Here is a 16413-nt window from a genome sequence, read left to right on the forward strand (position 1 = left end):
GAAGGGATATGGGTCCCTCCCCTGGGCACATGCAACACCCGCACTTCACACGCACAGGTGAGGGTGGCCCTCACAGGTGGCCCCAAGAAAATATTGCTCATATTGGGTATCGAAAACTTAACATTACTTCCACAAGATATGTAGAGTAAAATCGAATAATCCAACCCAAACCGGATTCAGTGGGTACCAAACCAAACCGATCCGAAGAACCGGTTCTTAAAATCATGAATAAAGATGAGCTAGACCCATAAATGTTACGAATTGAAAGAATGGTTTAAATGCAATAGAAGGGCAACTTGTCGTTGATGCTCTCTAAAAGAAAAAGAAATATAATAATACCCATAAAATATAAATATCTCAAAGTTTTTTAGCCCACAGAAGCAGCAATTCAGTTCCAGTATACAGCACCTGGTTTTGGGTCTTGTTTATAACTTTGGATAGTAGTTTCCAAGATTTTAGACAAGGTTGCAATACCTCTATCCTCTTTCCATACTTTGCATGTTGTGCGTTTATATCTCTTAGTAGCTTTAATCAACCTCTTAAATGCTCTTGTGTTTCTCACCTTTTTAAATGCTTCTCCTCTTTACTACTTCACACTTACTTCCCCAATTCTCTTCTCTTCTTCTTCTCTCTCACCCAAGCTTTTATACATTTTTTGTTTCTTTTGTTTTGAACTGTTTTCTTGTGATAGAGAGTTGGGGTAGTTTAAGCAGAAATGGGGGATTTTGGAGTTGGTTTTCTATTAAGAGTGCTGAGGAGCTCTTGTTTTGTTGGACTCACCTTCATTTTTTCACTGGGTAGGGTTCTTTCTGTAATTATCTAAAATATTAACTTACATACCCTCTTGCATAGGTAACAGTTTACTTCAACACATATTAGTCCCATCTTTTGAGGTAATGTGTTGAATCCAAATTCACTCACAAGATGGGGAAGGAGAAAAGAAATTCTATTGCCACACCAACTTTTACTTCTTATACACAAATCCTGTATTGGTTTGTTATAAGGAAAAGTTGGCGTGGCAATGCAGTTGAGAGAGAGGGATTCAAAATCCTAAATTTCGAGCATTTGGGTTTGGATCACCATCTGATCCTCTTTACAAGTTACCATAATAGCCTACTTTCTATTGCCACACCAGCTTTTACTTGCAACGCACAAATCCTGGATTGGTGTGGAAATGCAGTTCAGAGAGAGAGATTGAAAATTCTAAATTTCTAGTATTTGGGTTTCGGTCACATCCGATCTTCTAAATATCCTACTTTCTGGCGTGGGCCCACTCCTGATCACAGCCGTCCTTTTCTGATTGTGCAGGAGGGGCTATAATAGGAGCAATCACAGGAGCCATCACGGGCCAAACGACAGAGACTGGGTTCATTCGTGGGTCCGGAATTGGCGCTGTTGCAGGCGCAGTTGTAGCCATTGATTTGCTTGAATCGTTGATCGATGGCGACTCGTTTTCCAAGGTTGGTTTGCTTTGTTTATCTATGAGAGTAATGATAGAATAACTCACAATGTAACTTTATAAGGTAGCTACGCAAGTTCCGAATTACTGAATTGTTAGAGAAACCTCTCTGTCTTTTCAATGTACTTTATTAAGGTAGCTCGCGATACTCTCTATAACCAAGAACTTTGAAGGATAATTTTGAAATACCCTCTATGTTTTGTGAAAATTAGAGATATCTCCTTGTTTTTTCAAGCTGACATGCAGCCTTGACTTTCCTCTTCCATAATAGATTAATGTAAAATGACCAAAACACCCTCGTTTTCAACATCATGGCAAGAGTCCTTATAAAAAAGCCTAATGTCTTCAACCTCCCCCAAAACCTTATCATGGGTGATGGAGTTAGAATATTTAGTTTGAAGAAGATGGTTTGTGTTTTTTAAAAGAAAAATCAAGGGTTTTTGGTAAAGGTTGAAGTCAATTTCAGTCATTTTATGTTAGTCTCTCATGGAAAACCAAAATCAAAGGGTGTATATCACTCCGAAAACACAGGGTTTTATTACTAATTTTCACCAAAACTTTGAGGGATTCTTCAAAATTACCTAACAAATTCTCTTATGGTATTATGTTGACCCACTATGTCTTAAGCTTGGCATATAGTCATATTGTAATGGTGTATAATACCACAGCCCTATAATTATGAGATAATTAAACCATAATAAAATATACCTTACCTTCCATAGAAAGCTACCCTCACCCCTAGTGACCACATCCTTGGTTCTAGACCACTGATGGTCTTCACCGAGATTCACATTACACAAATTTCGACGATCATCAAACCATCTAAACTTAGGGGTGGTTGCCAATATTTAAGTGTGACAGTTTTTCTTCATTTGTTTGACATACAGATTGCCATTTTAGGGAGCCTAGTAAATGGGAAGATTTTCAGGGAATGGGTGAGTCCTGCAATGCTCAAGGCATATTTATGGCAAGTAAGACTTTTTCACATCAACAGCTAGTTCTTCCCTTTAATGCAAATTAAATTTTTTTTTCTCATATAAATTCAGAGAGTATATATTTTATTCCTAAAATCCAATTAATGTGAATGGATTAAATTTCAGATTGGAGCACTTGAGACAAGTTATAGAGAAATATCAGATATTTACGACATCGATGGCACCAAAGGAATGCCACTTAACTTCATTAAGGAGCTCCCTAAGTTCAATATCACTAGTACCAAAACAATGGATCAATGTGGTGATGGTATCTGTTCAATTTGTTTACAGGTAAACAATGTAGTAAACATGCTAATTTTGTCGAAATTGATTCTGGTTCCAAAACTGATTTAAAAAAAAAAAAAATTGGCATAAATGTTTCGAAGCAATGTTATGAAACAGTACAATGGGCATTTTCATTCTCATTCTATAGTTTTTATCGTTAATTTAACCATAATCAATTTTGATTGAAGTATTTGTTGGATGCCAAACATTGACAATCCATTTTAACAAATATGGGTCTCATAATGGATTATTCGAATGGTTACAGAATTATTTTAGTTGAGTACATCATTAATCTTTCCATGACTTGTTTCTTTTAGGATTTCAATGAGGGTGAGGGCGCACGGAGACTCCCCAACTGTAGGCATTTATTTCATTTGCTTTGCATAGATGGATGGCTAGTCAGACAAGGATCATGCCCTCTTTGTAGAGAAAATGTTTGATGTCAGCCCAACTCTTCAGCCTTGATCATCAAAAAGAGAAAGTAGAAGAAAAGAACTTGAACCAACCACGCGTGTTGATCTTGGCGTGGAGACCAGCTGCTGCCGAAGCAAAAAACCATGTAATTTTGTAACAACAATGTTAGGGAATGGATAGAGAATGATAAAATTTACAAGTACAAGAGGTTGTTAGGTCCAATTTCTTTAAAGCAATTGTATGCCATCTTTGAAAATGTATGTAATCTTACTATCTAGAAAAGAAAATGTACCTAATGATCTTTGTAAAGAAATTTTCATTAACAGCGTCAAATCAACGTGACTAATATTGATCAGTACGTAATTTTATATCAAACTGTTTGAAACTATGTACATATCGACATTAATCTAATTGTGCACCATATATCTTGGGAACCATGAACTACTACGACATAACAGAGAATTTGAATATGAAATGTTGTTGGATTGGATGTGTTCAAGTGATTCTAAATTTTACTTGCCTTTCACTCTTAAATTATGTGTTGTGAATTTGGAGATCCATATTCAATACGATTACGAAGAAGATAGCAAAGAAAAACAAGAAACAAACCCAAGAACACACCAAAATTTACATGGTTCGGCAACGATGCCTACGTCCATGGATTGATCTAATCTTCTTCACAAAGAAATCAAATGAGAGGTTTTAATCTCAAATGCAACCCCTCTCCCTTTTTCTCAAACCCTAGAAAAAAAAGACCTTAATCTCTCTGACTAAAACTCCCATAACATTACTATTTTAAGGTTCCAAAAGTAAAACTTATCCTAATCGTTAGATTGAAAATCCAATCCAACAGCTATGATAAAAGACACATAAATATAACACTATACATATATGTGAGTTAATAGTTCGATTTTGTGCTGTGTTTAAGAAAACATTTCTTACTTTTTACAGAAGTTAAGTACTCTGGATTGCACAAAGTACTAAAATCTAGTAATTAAGGTAGCTATAGGCAGATATGCCTAACTATAAGCAACAGAGAGAAAATTTCTCCTGCACATCCGTTTTTCAAACTTGATCTAAGCTGTTGAAGATGGATGGCTACCGAGTATCCAAGTTTAAAATTAAGATTTAAAGGTGAAAAATAATTTTTTTTTTCAATTCATAGAATTTTGTACTCTACAACGTTGTGGTATTGGATCATGTTTTTGAATTCCAAAAAGTCACCTAATCAAGAAATTTCATTTTTCACTCTGGGCAGGAGAGAAATTTTCTCTCTTGTTGCTTACATCATCTGTGCCATACGTCAAACCCGTGTTGGGCTGTGAGTAAGTTTGCTCACAGCATTGTGAGCAAAAAATCACCATTATTTAATTTCATGCTATAATCATCGATTATATTTTGAATCAACATGCCTGAGTTTCAAACAAATTTGTGTGAACTCTGTTAGCGAACTCAAAGGAAAATCTTTATATCAGGTAACTTTACTTATCTAACTTACCATAATTAATTAAGCCCATAAACTTCAGGAAACAAACACCTACCTTGAAATTTCTGGTTTCAAACCTTGCTCAAGGTTCCTGAAATTCCTGGTTTAATGATAGTTTCTGTTGCATTCCTCAAAGAGAAATTTATTCTCTACCAACTTACTCTGTCACTTTCTCAATGTGGCAAAAAGTATTTATTGTGATTTTTGATAATCAACTTCTTGAATTTTCAGTAGGATTTTTCAAATTTCTTTTATTTTTAAAATAGAGGTAACTGGGCCTCGTAGAGCACGTGACTAATCCTTGGGCACGTGCAGTCCCCTTCCCCACAACACACACAGAATATAATTTGGGGACATATAAATCCCCGAGGGGGCCCCTAAGGGGTGATTCAAACTCAAGACTTCCACTTCCGGAGGTATGATCTTGATAATCTCACCAACCTTTTGGGGTTAACATTTTCTATTATCATATTATGATACTGTTTGTTTTAGAAACCTTGCATTCACAATGGTTGCTTTGATTTTGTTGTTTTTGTTGCTGTTGTTGTTGTTGTTTTGTGTGTGAGTGCGCACGCGCGCATTAAAGTTGCAGAAATGCAGCAATGAACTATCAAAGACAATTCATTGCAAATGATACTGATTAATATTGAAACTTGACCCTACTGAATCTAAACTCATGTTTCAAACCACATAATTCAAACTTGACAATGCCCAAGCTTAGGCCTAGAGCGTCCACGCTTTATTAATGTGTCTCGGGAATTTTGAGTAAGTTTTCCCTGAAGGCATTGACCTCAAACACCTTTTATAAAGAGCTATGGAAGCGTTCCGAGGCCCTAAAGAAAGCCGAACTTTGTGCCAAACATTTTTCAAAATAGGGGTTAGAAGTTTCAGACTGGTCTGAATGATCTCTATGGTGAAAAGATCATCCTCACCAAAAATCTGCACATTCTGAAACTTCTAACCCTAGTTTACAAGTTGAAAAATCATGGACCGTCCAATTTTTGCAAACAACTTTTGATGGGGTTAGAAGTTTTGGAACGTGCTGATTTTTGGTGAGGGTGATCTCCTCATCATAACGATCGTCCTCACAAAGAATAAGCTCATTCCAAAACCACAAAGTAAACAAAAATCACCACTGAGATTCATACATTGCACAATGTGAAAAACACTTATATTTGACTGCCCAAGGCCATCAAATTTTTCATTGTCAAATTTATTTTTTCGATGGATTGAAACCGTCAAATTAATGGAGGATGGGAGAAATTTGATGGCTCTAAGCCGTCGAATTGGGGAACATAAAAAATTTCAACGGCCATAGGCCATCAAAATCTGGTTTCTAAAATTTGTGGACTTTGGCACGTTGAGTTTTCTTGTCAAAATTTTCAATTTTCAGGTAGTGTTGGGCTCCTGAAATTCCTAAAACTTGGAAGTTCAATCCCCAATTGGAAGACTACTCAGTCCTGAGTTTGAAGATTGCTCCGGCTGAGTTGAAAAGTAGCTCAAAGAAACTAGCGTTAAATGTACAAGAATTTTGATTTCCAATGAAAGCACGACATGATCAACAAGATGACACCCAACCAACTAAGGTGTGTGATGTGATAAAATGATCCAACATCTCCTTTTATAATCATTCATTACGTCATGTATACGACATTTAATTTAATACGTCGACTAACCCTCAAATTATTAATAGGGACAAGATATAAGAGAAGCTAAGATATTTTTTTGATAATTAAATATGTAATTTATACCATGAATTTGTTCTAGCTAGTGGAGCAGTACCATATTTAATTCTCCAAAACAAGGAAAGAAAAAAAAAACATTGATAATGTTCTGGCATCTAAAAAACCCCATATACTATTCATAACTGCCATTATTTATTGTTCCTTTAGTTCTTCCAATCTTGAAATGAAGTTGGGTTTAATTCAAGGAAAATGCTAAAATAACTTCGCAAGACACTGCATCAGACACTCAGCTGACTTGGAAGTGTCCACGGACCCATAGATGCATTACATAGAGATATGAATGAGAAGCATCTATGGTTGTGTGCACACCTTCACATCAGCTCAGTGTGTAACGCAGTGTCCTGTGCAGTCATTCTAGGACTCTTCTTAATTCAAATCTAGGAAGATTAGATTCTTGAACATCTATTGTGACTAATATTTTAGGCTAGTTGCCAAACATATAGTTTAGTATCCTTGGATTGTTATATTCTTTGGTCGTGATGGATGAGCGCTTACTGACTTAGAATTTTTGGTCAAAATATACCTGAAAGGTTGTAAAACCAACCAACCTCAGCCTCATCTCTAGGCTTTCCAAACGATTTGGGTAAAAGACGTAAGCTTGCCCATCTCTTGCATGTTCTCTTGTAGTGTTTTGTTGCTTTAAGGAAAAACACAGCTAAGAAGAGACCTTTTACAGCACATGCAACATCAATCAAGTTACACTTCCACATGTACATGAGAAAAACGTTTCTCTTTGTTTGGATAAGTTTGATCTCCAACCTAAAATTTACAAGTGAAACAAACTTTTGAGTCCACTTTATCCCACATATGTTTTCGGCCAGACCCACAACTTGAAATAGTCTGGTTAGTGATTAATGGCCCTCGGATTCAAGCTCACTTCATCTAAAGATCGGTACATTGTTTCGTGGAGCTGACGGATTTGTTTCTGTAGGATCAATAACTTCCAACACAATTAATCTCTACTCGCAAAGAAAAAGAAAAAAAAGAGAGAAGAACAAAAGAGAAAGAAGACAAACTAAAAAGAGGCAAAATCAAAATTTGATTCATTAATGATAAACGTTCTCTACATTAGAAGTATATAGATTTTCCTAATAAAACTTCTAAAAGGACTAATACTTATACTACCAATAGAACTTACGACGTGAAAAAAAACCCATATTCGACGGTCCAAGACCGTTGAAATTTATAAAATTCGATGGACGAAGGTCAATTTTTTCATTGTTGGATTTGTTTATTCAACTGGTCGAAATCGTCAAATTAATGGAGGATGGGAGAAATTCGACGGCTCTAAGCCGTCAAATCTGGGGAACAAAAAAAATTTCAGCAGCCTTGACTCATCAAAATTTTCAATTTTTACGTAGTAACTCTATTATAATTAAATAATTAATGCTACTCTAAGTAGGAAATAAATTCAATTTCTAATAAAACACAAACTCCTCATAAAAGCGAATTAAAGTCCTAATAGGACTCTCAGATTATGAATTTTTCAACAGTATCTTCATCTTAAACCAGATCGGGTGTGTTGTGATAGATTTATCATGTATGAACTCTGGACTATTGTTGGTGCTTTACCACCAGGGACAGACTCCAAACAATTTTAAAAGATAGGGATATAAGGTTGGTTGGTACAGCTCACCTCTTTAGGGTTAAGAGACTTTGAGTCCGGTCTGATCTAAACTTGCACATTAATGAGTTGTATAGAAAACTACAAGAACCAAACATAGAAGAAAACCTAACTTTCCTAGTTTAGAAAATCGCAATGGAATATATTAGCTTTCTAAATATCTAATAATATTAATCTGCTAAATATCATTTTTAATTTCTAACACAACCCTCTATAAAGTACACATCATGATTTTCTATTATTGATGAGATACATTGAATATGATTTAACTAGTATATCTCATTTATACAATATTATATTGTATCATAAATTGTAGCACTAGTTGCTTAACACAATTTAGGAGGAGTTTTGGTTCATATTGTCAGATTCTAATTTTGGATTGTCAAAATCAGATTATATAAATATATTTTCAGAATCTAGAATCTTGCCTGGCAACATCAGTTTTAGAAACTGATTTTAAAATCTACATGCAAGATCTCTTTTGTTGATCTTGTTTTATTGTCGTGATATGAAATATTATATACCCCAAGTGTAAAATACTAGGGCTTAGACCATAGCTCACCTGGTTTGACCCTTGTTAGCAATTCGGAATATGTTAAAAATTCGATTCATGAAAAATTCAAGTTCTATTCAATTTTGGATTGTAAAAATCTGGTTTAAAATTCGGCCAAGAATTCGATAAATGAAAAATATGCGGCATATACTTCATTCGTGTATTATCCGTTTCATTTCAAAAATTCGAAAATAAAAAATTCGACTATATGATAGTGATGTTAATAGTGATGGTGATGATGAAATTGGTGATGGTGAAGGTGAGGACATTGAGGTTATTGTTCCATTGATTTTTAAAAGAAGATCAAGACAAATCATCAATTTGAAAAATTAAGACGAAATCTCAAATAAACATAGAGGGTCATGCCATTATTTTTTTTAAAGATAAAAAGGACATTTGTCAAGTAAAATTGTGTAACGTCACAACTTATAAGTTTACACTTCGCAACATACAATAAGTTATACTAGCATTTTTTTTCTATTGAGTTTTATAAAAATTCGTAAAAGCTGTGTTTTATTCTTTTCAATCCTAAAATCCCTGAATTATTCAGAATAGTTCAATAATCCGAAAAATAATATTTTCATTGAAAAAAACAAAACAAATTTGTGACTTTTTTAAGAATTAAATGGGAGATTGCTAGCAAGGGTTTGACACATTGCAAAACAACTTTGAGGTCGTGGGTTCATGTCCAACTTACCCATTAAAAAAAAAGGGAAAAAAAGAAGAAGCAAGAAACAAATTCCAAAATTGCAAGAAATAGATTCATCATCATTTTTTTAATTTTGATTATATGATACTTGCTTTTGTAGTCCAAACCAAACACCCCATTCTGCATTATTATTATTATTATTATTATTATTATTATTTATTTTTTTTATTTTTTTATAACGGGGGTGTCTGGACTTACTAGGGTGTCCGGATGAGCCAAGGCCTATGGGTCTCTCCCCCAAGCATGTGCAATGCCAGCACATCAGATGCATCAAGTAAGTGAGGGAATGACCTTGTAGGTGGCCTTAAGGAAATTTTGCTCATTCTAGGTATCAAACACACAACCTATCGAGTCTCACCATTTATTGGATCCGAAATTGCCATTGAGCCAATCTCTTGGATTTATTATTATTATTATTATTATTATTTATCAATAAGCTGGTAATCTCTCAAAATATATATTTAACAACTCATGTGGCAATAAGCTCTCATTTAAAATAATTGAGAAATCACTATGATAAGTACCTAGTCGAGCTAGGTATTTATTTTTTTTGCTCCATCATTCTGACAAGTCAAAAAAAAAAAAAAAGATTTTTTTTGGAGGATTAATCAAATTTCCAGAGAAGTTCCAGTTCTTCATCAACACTAAATTTGCTGGATCACGGCCAACCTATCTTTAGGCTTTCTAAATGATTTGGATATTGTAGACGTAAAGTCTACCTGTACATGTATATATCTTCTTCAAGTATTTTATTGTTTGAAGCAACGTATACAGCTAAAAAGATGTCCTATACAGCTCAACAGACTACCCAAGTAAATCAGCAATAAATTAAATCAGAGGTGTACATCAACATTAAATTTCCATATTGTCTGAAAATTTATTTTCTCAGAAAATAAAATAAACACATTATAAATTGAAAGAAAGACAATAAGTTGATAATTAATTATTATCTTTAAAACTTAGAAGATCTTTAGTAATTAATGATCCTGTGTGATGGTCTCTAAAGCTAGCTTCCACTTCTGGGTGGTCTCTCCACCATATCTAACATGGGTGATCTTCTTCTTACACACTTTCATTTCATCCAACAACTGTTCTACAGATGAGTACTTAATACCCTTCTTTAGATTCATAATCTGATCCAATTCTTGTCGATTCACACGAACTCTAATTGTCATAAAATCAATAATCTTACTCTCCTTATTATCATCATCATCATCATCTAATTTGAATCTCACCACCTTCTTATTCTTCCCACCTTCCATTGATTTTGTTGGTTCCACCAGCTTCGATGGCTCCGAAAATGTCGTTTGATCGATCTTTTCAGTTTCTATCGATGACCCGTATGTCTCTTCTGGCACTATAAATCTCTTAGCTCTGATAAAATTCCACATTTTAATCAAAATTAAGCTAGAAGATGAAGCCCACTAGAAATGTTTGGGAGACGAGTTGGGATGATATAAAAGAGGGATGGACAGGGAAATATATATATATAAAGAAAAATAATATAATATTGAAAAAGTAAGGGAGTTGGCAAATTTGATTTCTCTTTGTTTATGTACACGTGGCATCATGTCATTAGTTTACAGCTTAGACAGTTTTTTAGTCAATAGCAAATTTACACTCGACGTTATCCAATCATTGATATTTGATAATGATGCGTAATATAAAAAAAAGGTATATTTTAGGGTAATATAATGAGTGATTTTTTGCTGACAATTCTGTGAGCAAATTTGCCCACAGCTCAACAGCCATTTGACATGTGGCGCTAATGGCATCAGTAATGAGAAAGAACTCTCCTGCCTTAGCGTAAAAAAAAAGAAAAGAACTTTCTGATTTGATCACCTTGTGACATTAATAAACATGATCCCATGCAATGGGGCTGTAAATGACAAAATTATATGAACTTAAAAGAAATAAATATTTTTTCAACATCTTGGATCAAACTCAAAAAATTATTTATTCTTCTTTTAGTTCTTCTAATCTTAAAATGAAGTTGGGTTTAATACAAGGTAAATGCTAAAGTGACTTCACAAGATACTGTGTTAGACACTCAACTAACGTGGAGGTGTCCACGGACCCATAGATGCATTACTTAAAGATATGAACGAAAAACATCTATGGTTGTGTGCACACCTCCACATCAACTTAGTGTGTAACGCAGTGTCCTGTGCAATCCTAGGAAGATTGGATTCTTGAACATCTATTCACTAATATTTTATGCTAGTTGCCAAACATATGGTTTAGTATCCTTGGATTGTTATATTCTTTAGTCGTGATGGATGAGGGTTTAGTGACTTAGTTTTCTTAGTCAAAATATACCTGAAAGGCTGTAAAACCAACCAATCTCAGCCCCATCTCTAGGCTTTCAAAACGATTTGGGTAGAAGACGTAAGCTTGCCCATCTCTTGCATGTTCTCTCTTGTAGTGTTTTGTTGCTTTAAGGAAAAACATAGCAAAGAAGAGACCTTTTACAGCACATGCAACATCAATCAAGTTACACTTCCACATTTAAATGAGAAAAACGTTTCTCTTTGTTTGATTAAGTTTGATCTCCAACCTAAAATTTACAAGTGAAACAAACTTTTGAGCCCACTTTATCCCATATATGTTTTCGGCCAGACCCACAACTTGAAATTGTCTGGTTGATTCTTAATGGACCTCGGATTCAAGCTCACTTCATCTAAAGATTGGTACATTGTTTTGTGGAACTGACGGATTTGTTTCTGTAAGATCAATAACTTCCAACACAAGTAATCTCTACTCACAAAGAAAAAAAAAACAGAGAGAAGAACAAAAGAGAAAGAAGACAAACTAAAAAGAGGCACAATCAAAATTTTATGCATTAATTAAAAAAATTCTCTACATTAGAAGTATATAGATTGTCTTAATAAGACTTCTAAATGGATTAAAACTTCTACCACCAATAGAACGTATAACATGAAAAAAGCCCATATTCGACAGTTGTCAAAATTTATAAAATTCGATGGACCAAGGTCAATTTTTTCTTGTTGGATTTCTTCATTCGATTGGTCGAAATCATCAAATTAATGGAGGATGGGAGAAATTTGACTGCTTTAAGCCCTCAAATCTGGGGAACATAAAAAATTTCATCGGCCTTGGCTCATCAAAATTTCCAGGTTTTACGTAGAAACTCTATTATAATTAAATAATTAATTCTACTCTAAGTTGGAAATAAATTCAATTTCTAATAAAACACAAACTCCTCATAAAAGCGAATTAAAGTCCTAATAGGACTCTCAGATTATGAATTTTTCAACAGTATCTTCATCTTAAATCAGATCGGGTGTGTTGTGATAGATTTATCATTTATGAACTCTGGACTATTGTTGGTGCTTTACCACCAGGGACAGACTCCAAACAATTTTAAAAGATAGGGATATAAGGTTGGTTGGTACAGCTCACCTCTTTAGGGTTAAGAGACTTTGAGTCCGGTCTGATCTAAACTTGCACATTAATGAGTTGTATAGAAAACTACAAGAACCAAACATAGAAGAAAACCTAACTTTCCTAGTTTAGAAAATCGTAATGGAATATATTAACTTTCTAAATATCTAATAATATTAATCTGCTAAATATCATTTTTAATTTCTAACACAACCCTCTATAAAGTACACATCATGATTTTCTATTATTGATGAGATACATTGAATATGATTTAACTAGTATATCTCATTTATACAATATTATATTGTATCATAAATTGTAGCACCAGTTGCTTAACACAATTTACGTGGAGTATTGGTTCATATCATTAGATTCCAATTTTGGATTGTCAAAATCAGATTATAAAAATATATTTTCAGAATCTAGAATCTTGCCTGGCAACATTAGTTTTAGAAACTGATTTTAAAATCTACAACCAAGACCTCTTTCGTTGATCTTGTTTTACCCTCGTGATATGAAATATTATATACCTAAGTGTAAAATACTAGGGCTTAGACCATAGCTCAGCTGGTTTGACCCTTGTTAGCAATTCAGAATATGGCAAATATTCGATTCATGAAAAATTCAAGTTCTATTCAATTTTGGAATGCAAAAATCCGGTTTAAAAATCGATAAATGAAAAATATGTGGCATATGCTTCATTTGTGTATTATTTGTTTAATTTCAAAAAATCGAAAATAAAAAATTCAGCCATATGATAGTGATGTTAATTGTGATGATGATGATGATGATGAAATTGGTGATGTTAATGGTGATGGTGAAAGTGAGGACATGTAGGTTATTGTTCCATTGATTTTTAAAAGAAGAACAAAGTTAAGGTACAAATCATCAATTTAGAAAATTAAGGTGAAATCTCAAATAAATGTAGAGGGTCATGTCATTAATTTTTTTTTTAAAGATAAAAGAAACATTTGTCAAATAAAAATGTGGATTCCTCCAAAATTTTGAAGCATGGTCGCTTCAAAGACTTGTGTTACACGTCACAACTTACAAGTTTACACTTTACAACATACAATAAGTTATAGTAACATTTTTTTTCCATCAAATTTTATAAAAAAAACATCATAAAAATTCTGCTTTATTAATTTCAATTTTAAAATCCGTGAATTATTCAAAATAGTTCAATAATCCGGAGAATAATACTTTCATTGAAAAATATCAAAAAAATTCAAGAATTTTTCAAGAATTAAACGGGAGATTGCTAACAAGGATTTGACACATTGCAAAACAACTTTGAGGTTGTGGGTTCAAGTCCTACTTACCCATAAATAAATAAATAAAGGAAAAAAAAAAAAGAAGCAAGAAACAAATTCCAAAATTGCAAGAAATATTCATCATGTCTGATTTTGATTATATGATACTTTCTTTTGTAGTTCAAATCAAAAAACCCCACTCTGCATTATTATAATTATTATTATTGATAACAGGGGTGTCCGGACTTACTAAGGTGTAAATCCGGACGAACCAGGGTCAGAACCAAGGCCTATGGGTCCCTCCCACATCACATGCACTGCTGGCACATCACATGCACCAAGTAAGTGAGGGAATGACCTTGCCGGTGGCCCTAAGGACATTTTACTCATACTAGTTATCAAACACACAAACTACGGACTCTCACCTCTTATTGGATCTGAAATTGCAATTGAGCCAATCCCTCGGGTTTATTATTATTATTATTGATCGATAAGCTGGCAATCTCTCAAAATATATTTTTAACAACTCATGTGGTAATAAGCTCTCATTTAAAATAATTGAGAAATCACTATGATAAGTACCTAGTCGAGCTAGGTAAGTATTTATTTTTGTTACTCCATCATTCTGCCAAGTCAAAAAAAAAAAGATTTTTTTTGGAGGATTAATCATATTTCCAGAGAAGTTCAAGTTCTTCATTAATACTAAATTTGCTGGGAAAAGGCCAACCTATCTTTAGGCTTTCTAAATGATTTAGATATTGTAGAAGTAAAGTCTACCTGTACATGATATATCTTCTTCAAGTGTTTTATTATTTGAAGGAACGTATACAGCTAAAAAGATGTCCTATACAGCTCCACAGACTACCCAAGTAAATCAGCAATAAATTAAATCAGAGGTGCACATCAACAATAAATTTCCATATTGTCTGAAAATTTATTTTCTCAGAAAATAAAATAAACACATTACAAATTGAAAGAAAGACAATAAGTTGATAATTAATTATTATCTTTTAAACTTATAATAAGATCTTTAGTAATTAATGATCCTGTGTGATGGTCTCTAAAGCTAGCTTCCACTTCGTCTCTCCACAATCTGATCTAACATGGGTGATCTTCTTCTTACACACTTTCATTTCATCCAACAACTGTTCTACAGATGAGTACTTAATACCCTTCTTTTGATTCATAATCTGATCCAATTCTTGTCGATTCACCTGAACTCTAATCGTCATAAAATCAATAATCTTATTCTCCTTATCATCATCATCATCATCATCTAATTTGAATCTCACCACCTTCTTATTCTTCCCACCTTCCATTGATTTTGTTGGTTCCACCAGCTTCGATGGCTCCGAAAATGTTGTTTGATCGATCTTTTCAGTTACTATCGATGACCCGTATGTCTCTTCTGGCACTATAAATCTCTTAGCTCTGATAAAATTCCCCATTTTAATCAAAATTAAGCTCGAAGATGAAGCCCACTAGAAATGTTTGGGAGATGAGTTGGGATGATATAAAAGAGGGATGGAGAGGGAAATATATATAAAGAAAAATAATATAATATTGAAAAAATAAGGGAGTTGGCAAATTTGTTTTCTCTTTGTTTATGTACACGTGGCATCATGTCATTAGTTTACAGCTTAGACAGTTTTTTAGTCGATAGCAAATCTACGCTCGACGTTATCCTATCATTGATATTTGATAATGATGCGTAATATACAAAAAGGTATATTTTAGGGTAATATAATGAGTGATTTTTTGCTCACAATTCTGTGAGCAAATTTGCCCACAGCCCAACAGCCATTTGACATGTGGCACTAATGACATCAGTAATAAGAAAGAACTTTCTCTCCTGGCCTAGCGTTAAAAAAAAAAAAAAAAAAAACTTTCTGATTTGATCACCTTATGACATTCAAAAACATGATCCGATGCAATGAAGTTATACATGACAAAATTATATGAATTTTAAAAAAATAGCTATTTTTCAAGGTTGAATTTTATTTTTAAATTTGAGTGCTTTGTAGCCATTCATTTTCAACACCTTGAATCAGACTTGAAAAATAATTTTTTCAAATATGAATATTTTTATAAAATTTAGAAGATTATATTGTTGGATTGTCAATCTGAAAATCAATGCGAGCCCACGATCCTTTTTAAGATTTGAAATCTTAAAAATAAATCTGTGGGCAAAAGACATGCAGGGAAGAGAGAGAAACTCTCTCTATTGTTGATATCATTTGTGTCACATGTCAAACGGTTGTTGGGATGTGAGCAAAAAATACTCCTACTATATGCATGTCCCTTTGGGTTTTGCTGAATACTTGAGATACGCATATTCTAAAATTAAATATACACCCCTTGACATTCTTCTTTTAGAAAAGACTAAAAAGAAGCGGATTCACATAATGTCTAATAGATTAAAAAAGTGTCGATTGAGATTGAAAATTTTAAAATAATGGAGTTAGCTAGAAATTCAAGACGATAAGGGTTACATTGTGGGCAATGA

At 33.6% G+C, this 16413-nt stretch overlaps 1 protein-coding gene across 1 annotated transcript; it reads left to right on the forward strand.

Moving 5' to 3' along the window:
• Positions 1–566: 566 nt before the first annotated feature.
• Positions 567–3388, forward strand: LOC147387230 (NEP1-interacting protein 1-like). The gene is made up of 5 exons (XM_086420051.1): positions 567–797; positions 1309–1460; positions 2347–2430; positions 2560–2724; positions 3036–3388. Exons 1-5 carry the CDS (start codon positions 716–718, stop codon positions 3156–3158), a joined length of 606 nt encoding a protein of 201 aa, XP_086276177.1. The 5' UTR covers positions 567–715; the 3' UTR covers positions 3159–3388.
• Positions 3389–16413: the final 13025 nt, after the last annotated feature.

Source organism: Akebia trifoliata, chromosome 13 (assembly GCF_017979445.1).
Source record: "Akebia trifoliata isolate Shusen 1 chromosome 13, ASM1797944v1, whole genome shotgun sequence".
NCBI lineage: Eukaryota > Viridiplantae > Streptophyta > Magnoliopsida > Ranunculales > Lardizabalaceae > Akebia > Akebia trifoliata.

What these genes read in the sequence shown, in the direction of transcription:
- LOC147387230 (XM_086420051.1), top strand. Translation starts at nt 716, where the DNA reads ATGGGGGATTTTGGAGTTGGTTTTCTATTAAGAGTGCTGAGGAGCTCT. An exon ending in CACCTTCATTTTTTCACTGG is followed by an intron (nt 798 to 1,308) that starts GTAGGGTTCTTT and finishes CTGATTGTGCAG; the next exon opens with GAGGGGCTATAATAGGAGCA. An exon ending in TCTGTTCAATTTGTTTACAG is followed by an intron (nt 2,725 to 3,035) that starts GTAAACAATGTA and finishes TGTTTCTTTTAG; the next exon opens with GATTTCAATGAGGGTGAGGG.